This window comes from Salvelinus namaycush, chromosome 20, assembly GCF_016432855.1.
Source record: "Salvelinus namaycush isolate Seneca chromosome 20, SaNama_1.0, whole genome shotgun sequence".
In the NCBI taxonomy this organism is placed as follows: domain Eukaryota; kingdom Metazoa; phylum Chordata; class Actinopteri; order Salmoniformes; family Salmonidae; genus Salvelinus; species Salvelinus namaycush.
The window spans coordinates 20,405,379-20,426,788 of record NC_052326.1 but is presented as its reverse complement, the minus strand read 5'-3'; the positions used below and the strand labels follow the sequence as shown (position 1 = coordinate 20,426,788).

Below are 21,410 nucleotides of genomic sequence, written 5' to 3'. Positions count from 1 at the left end.
CAGAATGTTATTAATTTTTTCAATATTATACCCTCACAGGAGGATAAGGCCTGGGGGGACCTGGGGGGGGGGGGGGGGGGGGGGAGTATGGGAGCAAAGTTTGGATGAGATAGGGGGTCAGGAAGGCCCGGTGGGATGAGACTTTGTGATTACCATATCCCCCAGCTTACATGTTTGTAACAAAGCAGTTGTATAGACGGGTTGGCTGACAACGTCACAGAAATTATGAGTGTGCATCAATGTGGCCTTGCTTTGTTATGATTCTGAATGATCAGATAGCTAGCAAAAATGACAAGAAGATGCCATTTTGCGATTCGTAGCTGGCTCGTTTCAGCTAGTTTTATCTTGTTTTATCTTATTCTTGATAACATATCTTGTTTTGAGGTGTTTTCATTGATTTCATGTCAATTCCAAAATGGCAAAAATTCACTAGCTTGCTATCCAAAAAGTGTAACGATGTGTTTGAGAGAAGTCCTCATTGTGCAAATGTATTTATGTTTTCAATAATCATTTGGAGACTAAATACAGCTTACATGTTGTCAACAATCGAAGCGAACCCCCGTCTGTTTTGTTCTCACTGTTCTATAACCAGTGAGTCGTAATGAAGCAAGAGTGCCGTCTCAGCCTGTGTGTGGAAATCACATTTGATCCCAAGACAACGTTTTCCAGCTAGCACAGTGGATCTGGGCCGATTCCGGCTGAGAGTCGGGGCACTGAGTCTGGGCCACCTTTGGCAGTATTACTTATGGCTAGGATGCGGGGATTGAGCTCGGGCCTATTCCGGTGTGTGTTATCTGGCCCAAATGTATAACTTGGTGCTCGGGTCGATTCCGGTGAGAGTTATCTGGCCCAAATGTATTACTTTAGGCTCAGGCCGATTGCGGCTACTCTCTGGCAGATGATTACACGGGCTGCTTTATATAATTAACATTTCATTATACATTTTTTCCATATTTTCTCATTGTTTCTGTGATACAATTTTTTTATTTTATTCTTTAAGCGTCCTGTGTAGTATTTTAGAAGTTTGATACTTTGTGCAAGGCAATTGATAAGCATTAAAAACTTTGTGGATGGAGCTACAGATGTTGGTCTGAGACCCGTGCCGGCCGCGCCCGGGAGACCCATGAGGCGACGCACAATTGGCCCAGCGTTGTCCGTGTTAGGGGAGTGTTTGGCCGGCTGGGATGTCCTTGTCCCATCACGCTGTAGCGACTCGCTGACACGGTCACCAGGTGTATGGTGTTTTTTTGTGGATGGGTATAATTTGTATGTATAAAATGTATAATAGTCATATTTAAAATGACGAAATTGGGTAATTTTGAACGCATTTATTTACATTTGCATCAGGCCGCTTCTGGGGGGATTCTGGTAAGATGCCGGCAAAGTCGGCTGAATTCCGGTAGACAGAAACGGCCGATGTACTTGGGCCGATTCTGGGCAGCCGATTCAATCAGTTCCGCCCCCCCGGAAGAGGGCCGTTTCTGGGCCGATTCCTCATTGCTAGCTGGGTTTCCTCAAATTGTCCTGCTACTCTTCCTGTGGTAAACACAGAGTGACACAATGTGATTGCAATGACAATAAATGCTTATCACATTGTAGTGTATGCATTCCTTATAGATCCATACCGAGTATATGTGTGTGAAATAACTTGATTTATATTTAGAAATTATGAAGGCTATTCTATAGGTTTATATTATTGAAGGGAAAAATAATAAGAAACCTCCATCGTTGTTTTACTGCATCGTTGTTTTTTTCAGGATACAAAACATTCTGATTTGCTGAATGCACTTTCTTGTAACAGAGGTGTGCCTAGTCTGCATCACATTAAGGGTATGCAATTCCTCTATCTCCAAAGCTTTTGACATGATACACTATTACATACAATACCTGTCTATAGCCTACTTATCCTTCTCCTGATGTCACATTCTATACAGTTCTTATATCCTTTTAAGCCTGTCCATGTCTGCAGTGCAACAGGTGGTGGTGGTAGGGGTGGGTTTAGGCTCAGTTTTTTAGCGTCTTGGTGAGGATCTTTTTGAGGGCGGGTCTTTTCTGGTCCTGTGTGGTGTCCTGGTGTGGGTGGGGGGGCTCGGGGTTGTGCAGCTGTTTCATTGGAAGGGTCTTCTGGTCCTTGGTGTCTCGTTTGGCCTGGCGTAGCAGGCGCTTCATGTTCTTCACCTTGTCCCGCAGATGGCTGTTGGCCTTCTCCAGAGAACGCACCTTTTGGGAGAGAGTCTTCACACGCTCCTCCTCCTCAAAGAGGGCCTTCTGCACCGTCGAGCACAGCAGCTGGAAAAAAACAGGAAGCAGGAAGTCAGTCAACAGGAAGTGAGCAAAATGCTAATTTACCAGATTGAAGTTGATCATAATTGATTCAGATGATGTGTGAGTTCAGAGAATAAAGTCTCAGGCTGTTGTTTAGCATGCTGCTCCCATCATTGTTTTAGACCTTTGATGATCCATTGCACAAACCCCAACCAAGTTGTTACACTAATTCAGTCCTGAATCTTTAGATCCTATGGTTACTCAAGTTCCTGATACAGTCTTAATGTTTGGAAATCTATAATTTAATTCAAAAGGCCAATATATTCATCTCCTTTCTTTGAAACATATTTCAGAAAACAAATGCTTGCCTTGTAGGGGGGATATGCTAAAATGGTCATGTCAAGCCACAATTTATTCTGTGCCAAACAATAGAGATGGAAAACTAAAACCTAGAAACTGTTCCACTTCAGTGATGGAAGGTCTGAGACAGATTCTAATAATTTTTCACCTCATATGTCACGAATTAGACCTAATCCTTTGAAAGAGAATACACTGAGATTGAGGATGAAAGATATCTGCTAATTTACTGTGTTTTTACTTTAATTTTAAAAAATCAGGTTGCTATGAGATAAAGTACATCTCAAAGAGAACGAGTGAGAAACTTCTACAGCTAAGTTGTAGGTGAACATACCATCCAACTGAAGAATATCCCCTTCATTCAAAACACATGACGCACAACTTTAATGATTAACGATAAACACAAGGTCATTTCTTCAGAATGATGACAGGTGTCATCAGTTAACAGTGGTAGTACTGAGGAGAGTAACCTATCATGTTTGTTGATAGTGTCAAATCTTCTAAGACCAACAGTAAAGTCTACATGTATTTAAAGAGATTCCCTGGTTCTTTTGGATACTTTATAGCCAGTAGTTCTAAAATTCAAAAGACACTTGCACATCTGAGCTAGCTTTTTTGCAGGTGCATGGTAACAGTTGAATAAGATGAGAAAAAAGAAGAAACCCGCACACTGCTCTTGATAGTATCACTGCTATTTATTAATTAAGCTTTATGTATCGGCCTTCGTCAAAGCTTTTGTGAGTTTTTTAAATTAGCACCCTTATGTAGACATAGCTCCACCCACATCCGTTCAATACATCGAATGTGGTTGGAGTCAAGGGAAAATAAGTAAGTGTTACCAAATAAAACAATGCGCATTTCATAAATATTCGAAAAGTGTGTACATAAAACGTATTAAACACATCTGTAAAACCACAATGAGGACATCGACCCATCAAGCAAGTTTTCACAAATCATTGGGTACAGCGCAAGAAAAACGTCAGAGTCATCTGAAGTGGTGGCATTAATTCATGTTCACATTTACAACATAACATGCATGGGCATTTCATCATTAAGACCTTCAGGAAATAATGTCTGGAGGGTGAAAATCCCAAAACATTCTCTGTCGCTCAGGGTATTATTTATATCCCCTCCCCTGTCTGATATCTTAACTTTCTCTGTGCCACAAAATCTAAAAGGTAGAAATGTCATGTTTTTGGTCATTAAAATGTACTGCGACTGGAAAATCCCTGTCGTTTCTCCTGATGTTCACTAATTCTCTGTTTCAGAGAACGAGAGGTTTTACCTACACAGCCCACATGGACATATAATCATGTAGATAACATGGGTGGTGGAGCATGTAACAATGTCATTTATTTGGAACTGTTTTCCTCTATGTGGGTGGCAGAAACTTTCACACTTCATCATATTGCTGCACTGTGCGCAACCTCTGCCTTTATAGCTACCATTCGGAAGAGGGCGTAAAAGAGCCTGGCTCATTTTATTTTGTGGCTGGCTGTTGGCATGGACTGTTGATCGCGTAAATTGCGACCTCTCCTATATACAGTGCATTCAGAAAGTATTCAGACCCTTTGATTTTTTCCACAATTTGTTATTCTAAAATGAATTAAATATTTTTTTCCCCTCATCAATCTACACACAATAACACAATAACAAATAACAAATAACAAAATAACAAAGTGAAATGTTTGCAAAAGTCTAAAAAATAATAATATATATATCTTATTTACATAAGAATTCAGACCCTTGGCTATGAGACTCGAAATTGACCTCAGGTGCATCCTGCTTCCATTGATCATCATTGAGATGTTTCGACAACTTGATTGGAGTCCACCTGTGGTAAATTCAATTGGACATTTATTTTGAAAGGCACACACCTGTCTATATAACGTCCCACAGTTGACAGTGCATGTCAGAGCAAAAACCAAGCCATGAGGTCGAAGGAATTGTTCGTAGAGCTCCGAGAGAGGATTGTGTCGAGACAGAGATCGGGGGAAGGGTACCAAAAAATATCTGCAGCATTGAAGGTCCCCAAGAACACAGTGGCCTCCATCATTCTTCATTGGAAGAAGTTTGGAACCACTAAGACACTTCCTAGAGCTGGCCACCCGGCCAAACTGAGCAATCGGGGAAGAAGGGCCTTGGTCAGGGAGGTGACCAAGAACCGGATGGTCACTCTGACAGAGCTCCAAAGTTCCTCTGTGGAGATGGGAGAACCTTCCAGAAGGTCAACCATCTCTGCAGCACTCCACCAATCCAGGCTTGATGAACAGTGGCCAGACAGAAGCTACTCCTCAGTAAAAGGCACACAACAGCCCGCTTGGAGTTTGCCAAAAGACACCTGAAGGACCATGAGAAACACGATTCAGGAGGAAACTTGGCAACATCCCTACAGTGTTTTTCAGATGCAGGGACTGAGGGACTAGTCAGGATCGAGCGAAAGATCAACGTAGCAAAGTACAGAGAGATCCTTGATGAAAACCTGCTCCAGAGTGCTCAGGACCTTAGACTGGGGCAAAGGCTCACCTCCGAACAGAACAACGACACAGCCAAGACAATGCATGAGTGGCTTCGGGAAAAGTCTCTGAATGTCCTTGAGTGGCCCAGCCAGAGCTCGGACTTTAACCTGATCGAACATCTCTGGAGAGGCCTGAAAATAGCTGTGCAGCGAAGCTCCCCATCCAACCTGACAGAGCTTGAGAGGATCTGCAGAGAAGCATGGGATAAACTCCCCAAATACAGGTGTGCCAAGCTTGTAGCGTCATACCCAAGAAGACTCAAAGCTGTAATCGATGCCAAAAGTGCTTCAACAAAGTACTGAGTAAATGATCTGAATACTTACTTAAATATGATATTTAAGTTTTTATTTTTAATACATTTGCAAAAATGTCTAAAAAACAGTTTTTGCTTTGTCATTATGGGGTATTGTGTATAGATTGATGAGGACCATTTTTTATTTAATCAATTTTAGAATAAGGCTGTAACGTAACAAAATGTGGAAAAAATAAAGGGATATGAATACTTTCTGAGGGCACTGTAAGTTGTTTGTCATAAGATATGGTATCTATAGCTCTATCGACCACTGAGTAAATAGGGAAAAAACAATGAGGTTTTGTCAAATAGCAGTAGGCCAGATTCGAACCTATGCCGACACTGTATACAGTATATAGTATATACAGTATGTGCTGGAGGCTGCGTCATTACTGCTAGACCAGCCAGGCCACTCAGCAGGTAACTCTTAACAGCAAATTCCAGGTAACCAAAACATTTGGAAGGAGAGATGGAGCTTGTTTGCCTGAGTATGTGTTTCATTCAGACCAGAGGTACCCACAGTAAAGTCCCCATTTCCACATCTTTCTGTCATTGTTCTTGGAAATGCTATGGTTTTCCAGAACAAGCTCCATTGTGGACACATACCTATTTAATTGCCCTTGAAAATGTCTGGAGTTGAAAAATCTGGACTGTGATCTGTGCATCTTTATCCAACGTATGGTCCACACCTGCACCACAGCTACATAATAGCCGTAGACATCTTTCAATGCTATCCCTATCATATCTTTCACATGGCAGCCAACCCAGTTAGAAAAATGTTGATACATTCAAATGTTTACGCAACCAAACCAAAAAACACTAATCACAAGTGGCAGATGAATGATGTATCACTGTGGTCATAATGGTAGGGACCCAGGTTCCATAGAATCATTGACATAACATGCAATTTTGACACTCATCTCTTCATTAATACATTTATTTCCAGCCTTAGTGGAACATTTTCCCATGTTATCAGAGGGACATCTTAAAGGTTTTTGAGGGAAAACAGCTGTGGGTCCCAGTTGAAGATACCTCCATGGGCATGAGATTTTCAGTCTAGCGCAGGAAAATGACGACTATAATCATAACAGCATGTGTGTTGGGTAATTATCATTCGTTTTACATGTGAAGTCCCTAGAATGTCATTCTTACACAGCAGTAACAGTCATGTCTGTGTGGCATGATGACAGTATATGATTGCGTTGTGCTGTCACACAGTGCAGCCTGTGGGCCGAGCCATTCCTTCCAGTTATTTTGTAATACGAGTGTAATCATAAGAAAAACATTGTGCATTTCCTTGGCTTTGACTCTGATTACAGATTTGAGCTGAGATGTGGTCATTAATGGAAACATAAGCCAATTCTTATTCCTTCACCGTGAAAGAAGGCTTTTATGTGCAGTCAGCACATGATTGGAAACAGAGAAGACTGATGTAAATCTTGAATTCAATGAATGGCGTCTAAAGACTATTCGTTTCTATAAAGGGACCGTACAGGACTCTATGATGTAATCACTGGCGTTGATCTTGACACTGAAACTCTGAGGTGAACCATGGATAGGTTATGGAGAAATGTGTAGACTTCATAGTCATGTTTACTAGCATTCAGTATCTTACAATGCGTATGAGGCACACTTTTCCCTCAACCTACTTCAAATCAGGACCACGGGACAGGGCTTTGAAACTGATCCAATAATTTGGTCACACTTAATTTGAACAGTCCAGATAGTTCATCTGTAAATGCTCTAAAGATGGTCCTACTATCAACAAACTATCTGTTGCTAAGCAACTGCTTGCTAAGGTTACGGTTAGGATTAGGTTTAGAAAAAGGGTTAGAGTAAGGTTTAGGGTTAAGATTAGGGTTAGGTTAAAACTTCTTATGGCTGAGATCGGCTAAGATCCAGTTAACGGGATCGATTTGACAACAGCCAGTGAAAGTGCAGGGCGCCAAATTCAAACAACAGAAATTTCATATTTAAAATTCCTCAAACATACAAGTATTTCACACCATTTTAAAGATAAACTTGTTGTTAATCCCACCACAGTGTCCGATTTCAAAAAAGGCTTTACGACGAAAGCACACCAAACGATTATGTTAGATCAGTACCTAGTCACAGAAAAACACAGCCATTTTTCCAGCCAAAGAGAGGAGTCACAAAAAGCAGAAATAGTGATAAAATGAATCACTAACCTTTGATGATCTTCATCAGATGACACTCATAGGACTTCATGTTACACAATACATGTATGTTTTGTTCGATAAAGTGCATATTTATATCCAAAATTCTCAGTTTACATTGGCGCGTTACGTTCAGTAATGTTTTGCTTCCAAAACATCCGGTGATTTTGCAGAGAGCCACATCAATTTACAGAAATAGTCATCATAAACTTTAATATAAGATACAAGTGTTATGCACAGAATTAGAGATAGACTTCTCCTTAATGCAACCGCTGTGTCAGATTTCCAAAAAGCTTTACGGAAAAAGCAAACCATGCAATAATCTGAGTACAGCGCTCAGACAACAAAACCATGTTGGAGTCAACAGAAGTCAGAAATAGCGTTAGAAATATTCACTTACCTTTGATGATCTTCATCAAAATGCACTCCCAGGAATCCCAGTTCCACAATAAATGTTTGATTTGTTCGATAAAGTACATCATTTATGTCCAAATACCTCCTTTTTGTTCGCGCGTTTAGCCCAGTAATCCAAATTCATGAGGCGCGAGCAGACGAAAAGTCCAAAAGTTCCGTTACAGTCCGTAGAAACATGTCAAACAATGTATAGAATCAATCTTTAGGATGTTTTTAACATAAATCTTCAATAATGTTTCAACCGGAGAATTCCTTTGTCTTCAGAAATGCAATGGAACGCAAGCTAACTCTCACGTCAACGCGCGTGGTCAGCTCATGGCACTCTGCCAGACCCCTGACTCAAAGAGCCCTCATTCCCCCCTCCTTCACAGTAGAAGCATCAAACAAGGTTCTAACGACTGTTGACATCTAGTGGAAGCTTTAGGAAGTGCAATATGACCAATATCCCACTGTATATTCAATAGGCAATGAGTTGAAAAACTACAAACCTCAGATTTACAACTTCCTGGTTGGATTTTTTCTCAGGTCTTTGCCTGCCATATGAGTTATGTTATACTCACAGACATCATTCAAACAGTTTTAGAAACTTCAGAGTGTTTTCTATCCACATATACTAATAATATGCATACCCATAGCTTCTGGGACTGAGTAGTAGGCAGTTTACTCTGGGCACCTTATTCATCCAAGCTACTCAATACTGCCCCCAGCCATAAGAAGTTAAGAGTTAAGTTGAAATGTTCCTGATAGCCTGTAGAGTATCTACAGATGGACTACCCAAATAAAGTTTTACCAAAAGGTTTTACCTACAGTAGCAGTCAAAAGTTTGGACACACCTACTCATTCAAGGGTTTTTCTTAATTTTGACTATTTTCTACATTGTAGAATAATACTGAAGACATCAAAACTATTAAATAACACATATAGAATCATGTAGTAACCAAATAAGTGTTAAACAAATCTAAATATATTTTATGTTTGAGATTCTTCAAAGTAGCCACCCTTTGCTTTGATGACAGCTTTGCACACTTTTGGGGTTCTCTCAACAAGCTTCATGATGAATGCTTTTCCAACAGTCTTGAAGGAGTTCCCACATATGCTGAGCACTTGTTGGTTGCTTTTGCTTCACTCTGCGGTCCAACTCCTCCCAAACCATCTCAATTGGGTTGAGGTCGGGTGATTGTGGAGGCCAGGTCATCTGATGCAGCACTCCATCCCTCTCCTTCTTGGTCAAATAGCCATTACAAGAAGTACAGTCTAATAGATTTCTGTTCTGTGCTCATTGTAGAAAACTCCATAGATGGATAAAAAACCTGTATGCCTCTCCTTGTCTCTCAGCCGCATCCCACATCCTACTCTCCAGTCAACATACTCTATTCTGCATTGACACTTTTAGAGAGAAGCACAGCAGAGCTCTAACCAATGGGAGTCTGACTGTCTGGACCATCAGAGCAAGGCCTCTATCCACCACCTAAAGAATTCTGGTCTCCCAGCCACAAAGAACAAATTACACTTACAAGCCTCTCCTCAGTGGACCTTTGAAGATTGTGGTTAGCCCTGACTACAAAGCCACTATTAGGGATGTAAAAAACATTTTCACATGGCCATCCCCATGTACTGTAAAAATAATTTACATACCTTCCCCCCTCATAAAATGTACTCAAAAAGAATGATTACCACCACAAATAACAATAACAGTAGCAACCCTGTGTTTATAAGCGTGGATAATCGACTTGACCACTTCTCCCTGTTTGTCTCATTACACTACGCACAGAGCTCGCTGCAGTCAATGATCAGCTAGTGGGAAATCAGATTTAAAAAATGTACTGCCTTTAAAAAAACATATCTGATATGGCTGACATGCTTAAAAACAAATGTAGTTTCTACTGACAATTGAGATGTACAAACTATGGCATAAGGGGACGACAAGCGGATAAGAGGCAATCTGTAATTTTGATTAAGACGTTAATGAGCGAGCTAGGACGGATTTGGTCAATATAACTGTTTGTTCAGAACATTTTTACAGTGTTCTCCCTGGACATCAAGTCAGAACCGTAGGATAAATAAAGGGAGCATATAAGCCGACAATGAAAGCTCTTACAATATTTGATGATTACATTCCTCTAAAACAGGTTATAGGCTACATGTGCACCAACAAGTCAGAACGGTAGGCAAAATTCAGAGGGGAAAATAGACCAAGTTATTAGGGTGAGGCACATGGGCTACTAACAGCTTACTACACAACATACACTTAGTATTACTTTCTTAGCACCAGTATACATATCTCCCTGGCATATTACATAATTTGTGCAGCAGCATACAAGACATTTATGGACTCACCTTGTTGTGCTGTACTCACTTGAACAGGAAGGAGGCGCGGCAGTCCTCTGTTGGCAAATTTTGTCAAACTTTATCATCAAAGTTTGGCATTCTGTGGATTTATGGTGCTTTCAAAACATCTAGGAACTCGGAAAAACAAGGTTGAATCATGAGGATGTCAGTGATCTTCCTGGAGTAGCTCTAGAATGAGGCCCGAGTTCCCAATTTACAATTCCAATTTGGAAGTTGGATGACCGTTCAAAATGTATTTTCCCAGTCGGAGCTAGTCTTTTCCTGAGTTCCCAGTTGTCTTGAACTCCCTGAAGTCAGATTTCCCAGTTCTGAGTTAACACTTGTTATGAGCGTGACAGAAATCATGCTGGATTGACAGCATGGCCAATGTTGAATGTTTATAATTTTAAGCTTGGAAAAGAGAACATTAAACCGAGAATTGGGACCACATACCCACTCCAATGAATAACAGGCTAGTGATTGCTTTGCAATGCTTACAGTTAGCCACTGATTCCTTCCAAACCACTCATTGTTGAAGGTACGATTTCCAACTTGCTGTATAATGTTTATGTCCAATGCCCGATGAGCACCGATACTTTTTATATATAATTTCTCTTCATTATTTCGCTTCATATGACAAGGATTAAAAAGGATTTGCCAGTAGATTGTTGACTTGATTCATGATGCTCAAATCAAATCAAACTGTTGTGTTATCGGCAAACTTAATGATGGTGTCGTGCCTGGCCGTGCAGTCATGAGTGAACAGGGAGTACAGGAGGGGACTGAGCACGCACCCCTGAGGGGCCCCCGTGTTGAGGATCAGCGTGGTGAATGTGTTACCTACCCCTTAACTTTTAGCTAAGATTTTGAAAGTATGTCCAATCAAAGCTACTGTAGATATAATGTGATTTGACATCATTTTATCTGTGGCCAATGACCTTGAGCCTTCTTGGATGGGCACTTATAATGTAACTCTATGGCAGCTCCCAAGGGGCTTGAATTTTGTAGCTCTACCCTTAGATTTGTCAGTGATGTAGTGTCCCCATGTGTGACAGAACACTAAACCAATCACAGCGCAACTAGAGAACATTACCAACCCCTACGCTCCGCATTTTCCGCTGGCTGCCCCACCACCACAGAAAGCACTGAGCTAGGCTGAAACACCTGCATTTTGGAGCTGCTTTACTCAAGAAAGCAAAAAAGAGACCATGTTTGTATGTTTGTATGGAGGCTTTATTAACTCAAGTATCATTAATATTTTTGGGGCTAAAAATGTGGGGTTCAAAACACCACTGCTCCTATTGCATTCTGTTTCATTATAGGCACTGTTCCCTGATTGGGGGTTAAGGGGAGTTTAAGTTAAACATAATACTATGCAGCGCTACCTTTTGCTAAAAACTTCCTGTCTATCAAGTGCAGGTGATCATGGAAGACTTGCTACAATATGCAACGCTGCATGCTACCTCAGCCATGGGGAATGGCAAGAAAATTTGATCAGCTGTTTATAGTGTGTCTGTCAAAGGTTTCCTGCATGTGTTTTGATGAGATTCTTCCAACCTAGGTTGTTTTTCTTTGCCGGTCTTGCTCTTTGGTGGTTTAGGAGCTGCTGTTTAAGCAGTGCTGTTAAGACTTTTATAACAAAGGCACACAAAAACAAGAGCGATAGATAAGATTCATTCGTACCCGGCTGTCTTCCTGAGCCTCCCACTCTGGGGTGTAGGTGTGGACTGTGATTCCGGCCGTGCAGTTGGAGAACTGGAAGAGGCTGGCGAACATGCGGTGGTTCTCTGGTGTGTCTGGGAAGATTGGATCTTGGAAGTTAACACCATGGGGGATGATGTTGTAGTTCTCATCCATCCTGAGGAACACAGAGAGACAGGGGATCAAGATACATTGCATTTGAATTCCACACACACACACACACACACACACACACACACACACACACACACACACACACACACACACACACACACACACACACACACACACACACACACACACACACACACACACACACACACACACACACACACACACACACACACACACACACACTCATACTGTAAGGCTTTGAGACTGAAGTGTGGCAGATTTTGTGATGCGGCTGTTGGGGTGTCAGACAGGGTTAAAATAACATGTATTTTATTCTCCTCAGTGTGTGGCTTTGGTATCTGTTTATCTCAACTATGCTTTGGGCCACAGCTGTCTAATAAAACCTCCAATCGTGTGACACAGAGGGGAATACCCGTAGCATAACAGTTAGAGCACCTGCAGTAAAATATTATGACAATTCTTCAGCAGCTACACAAAATTACTTAAGCATTACAAAGGCATTTGGCAGCACAATTACATTTACCTCCAGGTGAAACATTGAAAGTCACATCCAAACTCATCTAAACTAAGTGGCATACTCTCTCTATGTCTCACATTCTCTCTTCTTTCGTTCTGTTGTTTTTATTAATTGTGGTGTTTTAAAAATGTCACTCATAACCTCTCCAAGCAGACATCTGCACACACACATATATGCACGCGCACGCGCACGCGCACGCGCACGCCTCCCATCAAATGAAGGAAGTCTGTTATCACATCTCTCAAGGTGGCAAAATACATATTAATACAACACCATGGTTACCCTGGCATAAAAGGAGGAGAAATAACACACTTATTTGGTCTGCCTCTTGTTAAGGGCACTGCTCCTTTCTTTACTGTGAGCTTTGGCTGCTTTCCAAGGGCAAGCCTGAGGAAAAGTTCAGATTTATGTTTGAGCTACTTAATTTCAGAGAATAGATCACGAAATGGCCTGCAGAGTTTATTATAAGTAATAATCAAGCCTACATTGCGGTGAAGGAAGGACAAGTGGGTTCCATGGATTGTTTCCAAATGCAGGAAAATGTTCAATGGGCTGGTATGACATCATTTTGAATTATAAAGCTGGAAGGAAATTGTGTGTTTGTCCAAACAGATAGTTTTTTAATGTGATTATCAGGAGTTAAACAGCTGTGTTATTCAAATGATTCAAGCAATCAACATCTGACAGATGCTTGAACCAGTGTTCTTCAGAGAAAACTTTTCTCATGCATTCTGTTAGGTACAAATAATGACGGTCAGCACAGAACAAACAGTATATCACGGAACAGTAAATGTTACAGTATCTTCTCCAATCAACAGCTTCCAACCCCTCCCCCCCACCCCAGCCCATGTCTAGACTCCATCTAGGTTATGAGTGACAGTAGCTGCATGCGAGAAGTGTTACATTGGGTTTTGAGGGTAGTGAACGAAAATCGAGTATGGCACAAAAATACAAAATAAAAAGGCACCTCATGTATGTGTGTGTATGTGTGTGCGTGAGCTCTATGTTTGTATGTTTTTGTCTGACCCAGATAGCCTGATGTTTTGTCCCTACGGTGGGGGTCACTCATAACGTTGATAATGATGGCCAACTCCGGCACTGGAATGTTAGCAGAGGCAACACAAGGTCAACCCTAAGAGCTACAGTGCCTTCGGAAAGTATTCAGACCCCTTGACTTTTTCCACATTTTGTTACGTTACAGCCTTATTCTAAAATGTATTACAATTTTCAAAAACTTCCTCATAAATCTACACACAATACCCCATAATGATAAAGCAAAAACAGGTTTTTAGAGATTTTTCCAAATTTATAAAAAATTTAAAACAGAAATACCTTTGCTATGAGACTCGAAATTGAGCTTAGTTGCATCCTGTTTCCATTGATCATCCTTAAGATGTTTCTACAACTTGATTGGAGTCCACCTGTGGTAAATTCAAGTGATTGGACAGGATTTGGAAAAGGTACACACCTGTTTATATAAGGTCCCACAGCTGACAGTGCATGACAAAGCAAAAACCAAGTAATGAGGTCGAAGGAATTGTCTGTAGCGCTCCGAGACAGGATTGTGTCGAGGCACAGACCTCGGGAAGGGTACCAAAACAGTTCTGCAGCATTGAAGGTCCCAAGAACACAGTGGCTTCCATCATCCTTAAATGTAAAAAGTTTGGAACTAGCAAGACTCTTCATTGAGCTGGCCGCCCGTTCAAACTGAGGAATCGGGGGAGAAGAGCTTTGGTCAGGGAGGTGACCAAGAACCTATGGTCACTCTGAGAGAGCTCTAGAGCTCCATTGTGGAGATGGGAGAACCTTCCAGAACGACAACCATCTCTGCAGCACTCTACCAATCAGGCAGAGTGGCCAGGTGGAAGCCGCTCCTCAGTAAAGGGCACATGACAGCCTGCTTAGAGGTTGCCAAAAGGCACCGAAAGACTCTCAGACCATGAGAAACAAGATTCTCTGGTCGGATGAAACCAAGATTTAACTCTTTGGCTTGAATACCAAGCATCACATCTGGAGGAAGCCTGGCACCATCCCTACGGTGAAGCGTGGTGGTGGCAGCATCATGCTGTGGGGATGTTTTTCAGAGGCAGGGACTGGGAGACTAGTCAGGATCGAGGCCAAGATGAACACAGCAAAGTACAGAGAGATCCTTGATGAAAACCTGCTCCAGAGTGCTCAGGTCCTCAGACTGGGGTGAAGGTTCACTTTCCAAAAGGACAACTACCCTAAGCCCACAGCCAAGACAAAGCAGGAGTGGCTTCGGGATAAGTTTCTGAATGTCCTTGAGTGGTCCAGCCAGAGCCCGGACTTGAACCCGATCCAACATATCTGGAGAGACCTGAAAATAGCTATGCAGCAATGCTCCCCATCCAACCTGACAGAGCTTGAGAGGATCTGCAGAGAAGAATGGGAGAAACTCCCCAAATACAGGTGTGCCAAGCTTGTAGCGTCATACCCAAGAAGAATCGAGGCTGTAATCGCTGCCAAAGGTGCTTCAACAAAGTACTGAGTAAAGGGTCTGAATACTTATGTAAATGTAATATTTCTGTTTATTATTTTTAGTAAATTAGCAAAAAATGTCTAAACCTGTTTTTGCTTTGTCATTGTGGGGTATAGTGTGTTGATTGATGAGGGAAAAAAACTATCTAATACATTTTAGAAAATGCAACGTAACAAAATGTGGAAAAATGTAAGGTGTCTGAATACTTTCCGATGGCACTGTATGTGGCTGGTGAGAGAGGATCCGGCGGGAATAACACTCTGTGTTTGACTGTGTTGGCCCCCCCAAAAAATGCATATGGTTCTAATTAACTATTTTGCACAGACACAATAACACGCTCACAATATACAAGACCACCGAGAACGTCTGTGTGTACTCATTTCAATAGCTTTGAAATTAATTTAACTATATATTTTGAAGGACGCTGGAACCAATATCTCCCTCAAAACAATAACTGATGCACTGGTTTTAATTAATTCCATGCTCCTGAGACATGGATACTTCCCATCCTGACAATCATGGCTTTGTGGATTGTTTTATACCACATCATTCATGAACCGTACGTTTTGTCCCTTTTTTTCTCCCTTCCTCCATCCCTTGCCCGATCTCTCTCACCCTTCCTCCATCCATTCCTCTCTCACTCTTTGCTCTGTTGCATATGGCCAGTGTTTCCCCTACTTCTCAAGTCTAGCATGAGGCCTATGTCTCCGGACATTTGGTTCCTATTGGATTACAAGCTGATGTATAAACCAATCAAATACTCACAGAGGGCGCACTAATGTCAACCAGCACTAGTAAATACAGGCCAATGTTTCCACTGGTTTAAATTTCTACTCAGCTTCTACAAATTCCATGGCACTTAGCAGAAACATAATTAAGCCCCAACCACTTGTGTACATTCCCAAACAGTTCCCCAGGCAATGGTTGTAGAAAAAATGCTGGCTTAGCTAAGTAATATCCTGGATGCGCTTTCTGTATTAGCTAGCTATATTGTCGCAGTTCTACCAAACCAACGTATCATCTACATTACACCCTCACCATAAGGTATCAACTACATACAGTAGAGTCAATGGGACAGCAGTTATAGGGATTATCCTTTGTTTCAAACCCTCAGACCCCTTTTCACATCCCCTCTCAAATTCCCCAACTTTAAACAGCTCACCTCCCTCTCTCTCCCATCCCTCCACATAAAACCCTGTTCCTTCATAGGAAAGCTTGTCCTCTCGTCATAACCTTGTTTAGTCAAAAGCATGTTGGTTTAATTAATGCAGCCTCTCTCCTATTTCTTAGCTTTTCTTTTATGGTTTGACTGGTGAGTTTTGCCCTACCGAAATGGAACAAGCTGGCTGGTTGGTTCATGATGCGGTCACACAATGGTGGAAAAAGTACTCAATTGCCATACTTGAATAAAAGTTACGATACCTTATGTGGCGTACAGTGGATAAGCCACCAGGGGGAGACTCGTTGAAGCCAGGTGACAGACGGAGTCTACATCAAGCGGCAGTGGCTCCCTCTGCTGGATGTGCCAGGTCTCGACGGGTCCGGCCAGGACTAATTGGGGCTGATTGAGGCTGGTGAGTAAACCCACTGATCTGCCACAAGTGGTGGAGAACGCGGCATTTGACAACGTGGTCGGATCAGGGTTGACATTTACGCGGTATCAGCATGGACGGGTTGACAGCTCAGTTCGTTTGGGCCCAACAAGCGCAACAGGACATTCAGGAATGATCGCTGGGAGAACAGCTTTTACAGAAAGTCTGCCTGCTTGAGGAAGTCAGGAAGCTGTGGGGAGAAACGCAGATCGATTTGCATTCCAATCAATTTTTAATAAAGCTAATGGACGATGACGACATCGAGACCTACCTTTGCACGTTCGAACGGACAGCACTCCGGGAAGGATGTCCCAAGGCGAAGTGGGCGAGTCTGCTGTTCCCGTCCCTGTCCGGAGACGACCAAAGGCGTACTATGACCTCAACACCGAACAGGTGGCTAACTACGACGGTCTCAAGAGGGAGGTACTCAGCCGCTACCGGTACAGCCTGGCCCGTCCGGCCCAACTGGTCCACCACTAGAGGTTCGTGGCCGACGCTTTCCCCCTGAGCCCAGATGAGCGACCTACTGTGCATCACCAGGGCATGGCTCCTAATCGACGTAACCACCCTCCCCGTTACTGACAAAGTGGTCATGGATCACTTCTTACAGACGCTACCTCGCAAAATGAAGAGGATGGCGAGCCTATGCACGCCCCAGACCTTGGAGGACCTCTTGGGAGCCGTGGAGACGCACCAGAATACCGAGGCTCTGCTAAAGGGGACGCAGGATGAGTCCGGGAGCCATTGGAGGGGACTTAAGGACGACCCGACCACCGTACTCCACAATCCGACAGTCAGCCAGGCTAAAGGACCCTCCCCAGGTGGATGAAGACCAAATGAGGTGTTTTGGGGCTGATTGCTCACCACCCGTACGGGGCCCATAAAACTGCCATGAGGGCAGCACACGGGAGGGATGGAGATAGTGAGAGGTTGCTACCGGATAGACGTACTCAAGGTCTGCTAGATCCGAGGGGCTCGGTGATCTACCCCAGAGGAGACAGCATTCCCTCGAGCCCAGAATGCGGTAACCAGGAGGAAACCTGTTTCTTCTTTTTCTTTATTGTTTTAAATAAACACCCTTGAATCTGAGGTATCACACTTGTCTGTCTGATCTGTGTAAACGTAAAAGAAAATGACTCAAGTGAAAGTCACCCAGTAAAATAATCCTTGAGTAAAGTCAAAAAGTATCTGGTTTTAAATGTACTTAAGTACAGCGGTGGAAAAAGTACTAAATTGTCATGCTTAAGTCAAAGTAAATGCTATAAATCAAATTCCTTATATGAAAGGTCAAATGCCCCTTAGAACCAACTTCTCTGGTTTGAAATGGCCTATGTGGCATCGATATGAGTCAGCAATATTAATTCTAGTGTCAAAATTGACTACAAAGTGTAAATAGCATAATTTTGGTCATAAAGTCAGTCTTGTCAAACTGAGTTTTGTAAGTGAGTTCATCACAATTTACTGGAGGGTTGGGTATGGATTAGAGGTCTTCACGGATCCTGTTCCGAACGTACCCGAGGACAACTAGACCCGTTCCATATAGACCTGGTCGGATCCAGACCAGGTCTGAGTTAGGGAAGCAGCAGAAAAGTAATTTTTTAAGCTACTTTATTAACCAGAGCTGATAAAGCCAGAGAAGGAGAGAGGTGCCACTCTAGCGGGAGGGGGAGGAGCCGTACTGTGAGCGAGTGACACGGGGAGGAGGGAGGGAGATACGAGAGACCGCAACCGATCAAGCCGACTTGTGCTACAGTAGACTAATAGCTGCCACAGCTAGGTTATTTAACATCAATATGATTACGTAGTACCTGTCTTGGACTGCATCAACCTGGGAAAATCTAGTTAAGCTAGCTAACTGAGGCTGCAGTGCATGATCTTTATCATCCTACAGTTACCAATAACTTAATTCAGAATATTTAGTAGCAGCCTGCCTACCTGTTGGCTCTTGGTTGTTGTAGCCTCAGTGGTGTGTATTCATGGATGCCAAGGGAAGCCAGCCTTCTCCCCAAAATGTACCAAAAAATTTGAATAATAATTTATCTATCTTTCATCTCTCTGTGTTTCATCATCTATGACTGCCTATTGCCGCTTTGATGACTTATGATTGGCCAACAAGCTACAAGTGCCACAAGTGCTCGTGAAAAGCAAGAGCAGCAGTATAAATGATACAATTTCTCTCTCTCTCTCTACTGCAGCAGACGCGTTTGGATCTGTATGGGCCCTTCCGGACAAGTCAGTTAAAATTACAAATACCCGAGACCTATGACAATCATATCAGATCCGACAATCATCTCAGATCCGGACCCGCTTGGGTCCAAGTTCGGGTCTTGGGTATTTGTGTAAAGGTGGATCCGTGAAGACCTCTAGTATGGAATACTTACATGCCCACTTTTGCCAATGACACCCAATTGCCCAGAGACAACATGTTTTGCTCTGCCCCCAGCTGCCATGTGGACATTTATCGTCAAGTCTGCATATGAGTGCAATGCACGCACATTTAGCTCGTCCAATATTTGCTATCAATGTAGCATTAAACTAACTATTACTGGTTTTAGCTATATATGGCAAGTTTAGTTTAGAGTTTGTTTTCCTCAAGTTGAATGGGCAGAACACGACAGAAAGACAACAGAAGACGACATACCTAAGTCTCACAGAAGATGGCAGGCATGCTAGATAGCAACGATGACAGCTAGAGCAACATGGACACACAAAATGGTGCGAGCTCAAGCAAGCAAAGAAGGAAATGGACCAGGATGAGATACTTGCAACCTCTTTACCTCAGGCAAAAGTCCACCGGCGGAAAAAAGTGAAAATGGACATTTCCATGTCTGAACTTCTCACTGCAATCCAGACCCTAACTACTAAACAAGACGCCACATTCTCCAAAGTGTCCACCATAGAGTGGGCTACCAAAGAAATATCAATGAAGATGGATGGTTTGTCAGAAAATGTCCGTCAGCTTCACACAGATGTGAGCGGGAACAAGGAAAAGATAACGTTTCTAAAGAATGAGGGGAAGAAACTGCAGTCAGAAAACATGGAGCTGAGTGAGAGTGTAGCTGAACTTCAATGTTACTCTCGCAGGTGGAATCTGAAAATCCAAGGTGTAAGAGAGGTAGAGCGAGAGGACATCAGGGAAGCCGTCATCATATCCTGGGGCAGGTGGCTCCGTGCATCAAAGACAAACTAAGATATGTGATCAATGTGGTTCATCGACTTGGGAATCGAAACTCTGATGGACCTTCTCGCAATGTAATTCTGTGCTTCACCATGCGCCACTACAGGGAGATCATCTGGAAAGCGGCCAAGGGGAACAAGTTGCTGGACTAGAAGACGCTTCGCATCAAAGAGGCTCTGTATACCACAGGATCAGACTCCCAGGGAGAAGCTGTGGCCGCTAATACAGAATGCTCGACAAGAGGGCAAAAAGCTGGGTTCAAGGGCCCACGTGTTCATTGAAGGATGAAAGATTGCTGGTTGATTCTTGTGACATGACACCACACTTGAACTGTGAGTACTGCCAATAGTAAATTTACCGTTCGAACTATAACTTTATATGAACACTTTCCAACCCCCCTCTGTTGTTGATGCCTGGTCTTATTTCAATCTGGATGCAAGGGGTTATACCTGGACCAACAAAATTATGTCACTAAAATCTATTATAAATGTATTCCTAATTTCCCCCTCTTTGTTACAATTTGTTGTAGATGTAGATTATCTAAGGGTAATCGAGGCTATTTGAAATTAAACAACACACTTCTTAAATAACCTATTTTCAATGGGAACATCAAATCAATAGCCAAATACATTTTTGCGAGAGAAGAATTGGGTCATGGAAGTAAATGGGAAATTCTTCAAATTTAAAGTCAGCGTTTTAATCTATTAAACATGCCAAAGAGCTGAAGCACCTAAAGCACCTTAGATAATGTTTTTTAATGTGTTTTATTATTTTATTTAACCCCTCTTTTCTCCCCAATTTCGTGATATCCAATTGGTAGTTACAGTCTTATCCCATTACTGCCTGTACGTACTCGGGAGAGGCGAAGGTTGAGAGCTGTGCATCCCCAGAAACATGACCACGCCAAGCCTCACTGCTTCTTGCCACAATACTTGCTTGACCCAGAAGCCAGCCGCACCAATGTGTCAGAGGAAACACTGTACACCTGGCGACTGTGTCAGCGTACATTGCGCCCGGCCCACCACAGGAGTCACTAGAGAGCGATGGGACAGGGACAACCAGGCCGGCCAAACCCTCCCCTAACCCGGACGACGCTTGGCCAATTGTGCACCGCCCTTAGATAATGTTTTTAAATGAGCAATCTTGACAGTCTTCTAAAGAAAGATAATTTATCTCAAGAATTAGAGTCTGAACTTAAATCTTTAAAACTAGAGTTAGAACAGTTTTACACAGATCTGGCAGTGTGCTTTTGTCAGATCAATAGCAAAATGGATTGAAGAGGGGGAAAGAAACACCAGTTATTTATTTGCACTCGAAAATAGAAACTACAAAAGAAAATCTATAACTGCACTCAAAATGAATGATGTATTATGAAAAGATCCCACTGAAATATCAACGTTTGCCAATTCCTTTTATGAAAACCTTTACAACTCAC

General features: G+C 42.5%; 1 protein-coding gene across 1 annotated transcript in view; it reads right to left on the bottom strand.

Moving 5' to 3' along the window:
- Positions 1-2,004: 2,004 nt before the first annotated feature.
- LOC120065620 (coiled-coil domain-containing protein 3-like) overlaps positions 2,005-21,410 on the bottom strand; it is a 39,966-nt gene continuing 20,560 nt past the window's right edge. Inside the window, exons 2-3 of the mRNA XM_039016676.1 lie at positions 12,036-12,210; positions 2,005-2,289 (exon numbers count right to left, since the gene is read on the bottom strand). Coding sequence (XP_038872604.1) covers positions 2,005-2,289; positions 12,036-12,210 — 460 coding nt within the window. The remainder of the gene's footprint in view (positions 2,290-12,035; positions 12,211-21,410) is intronic.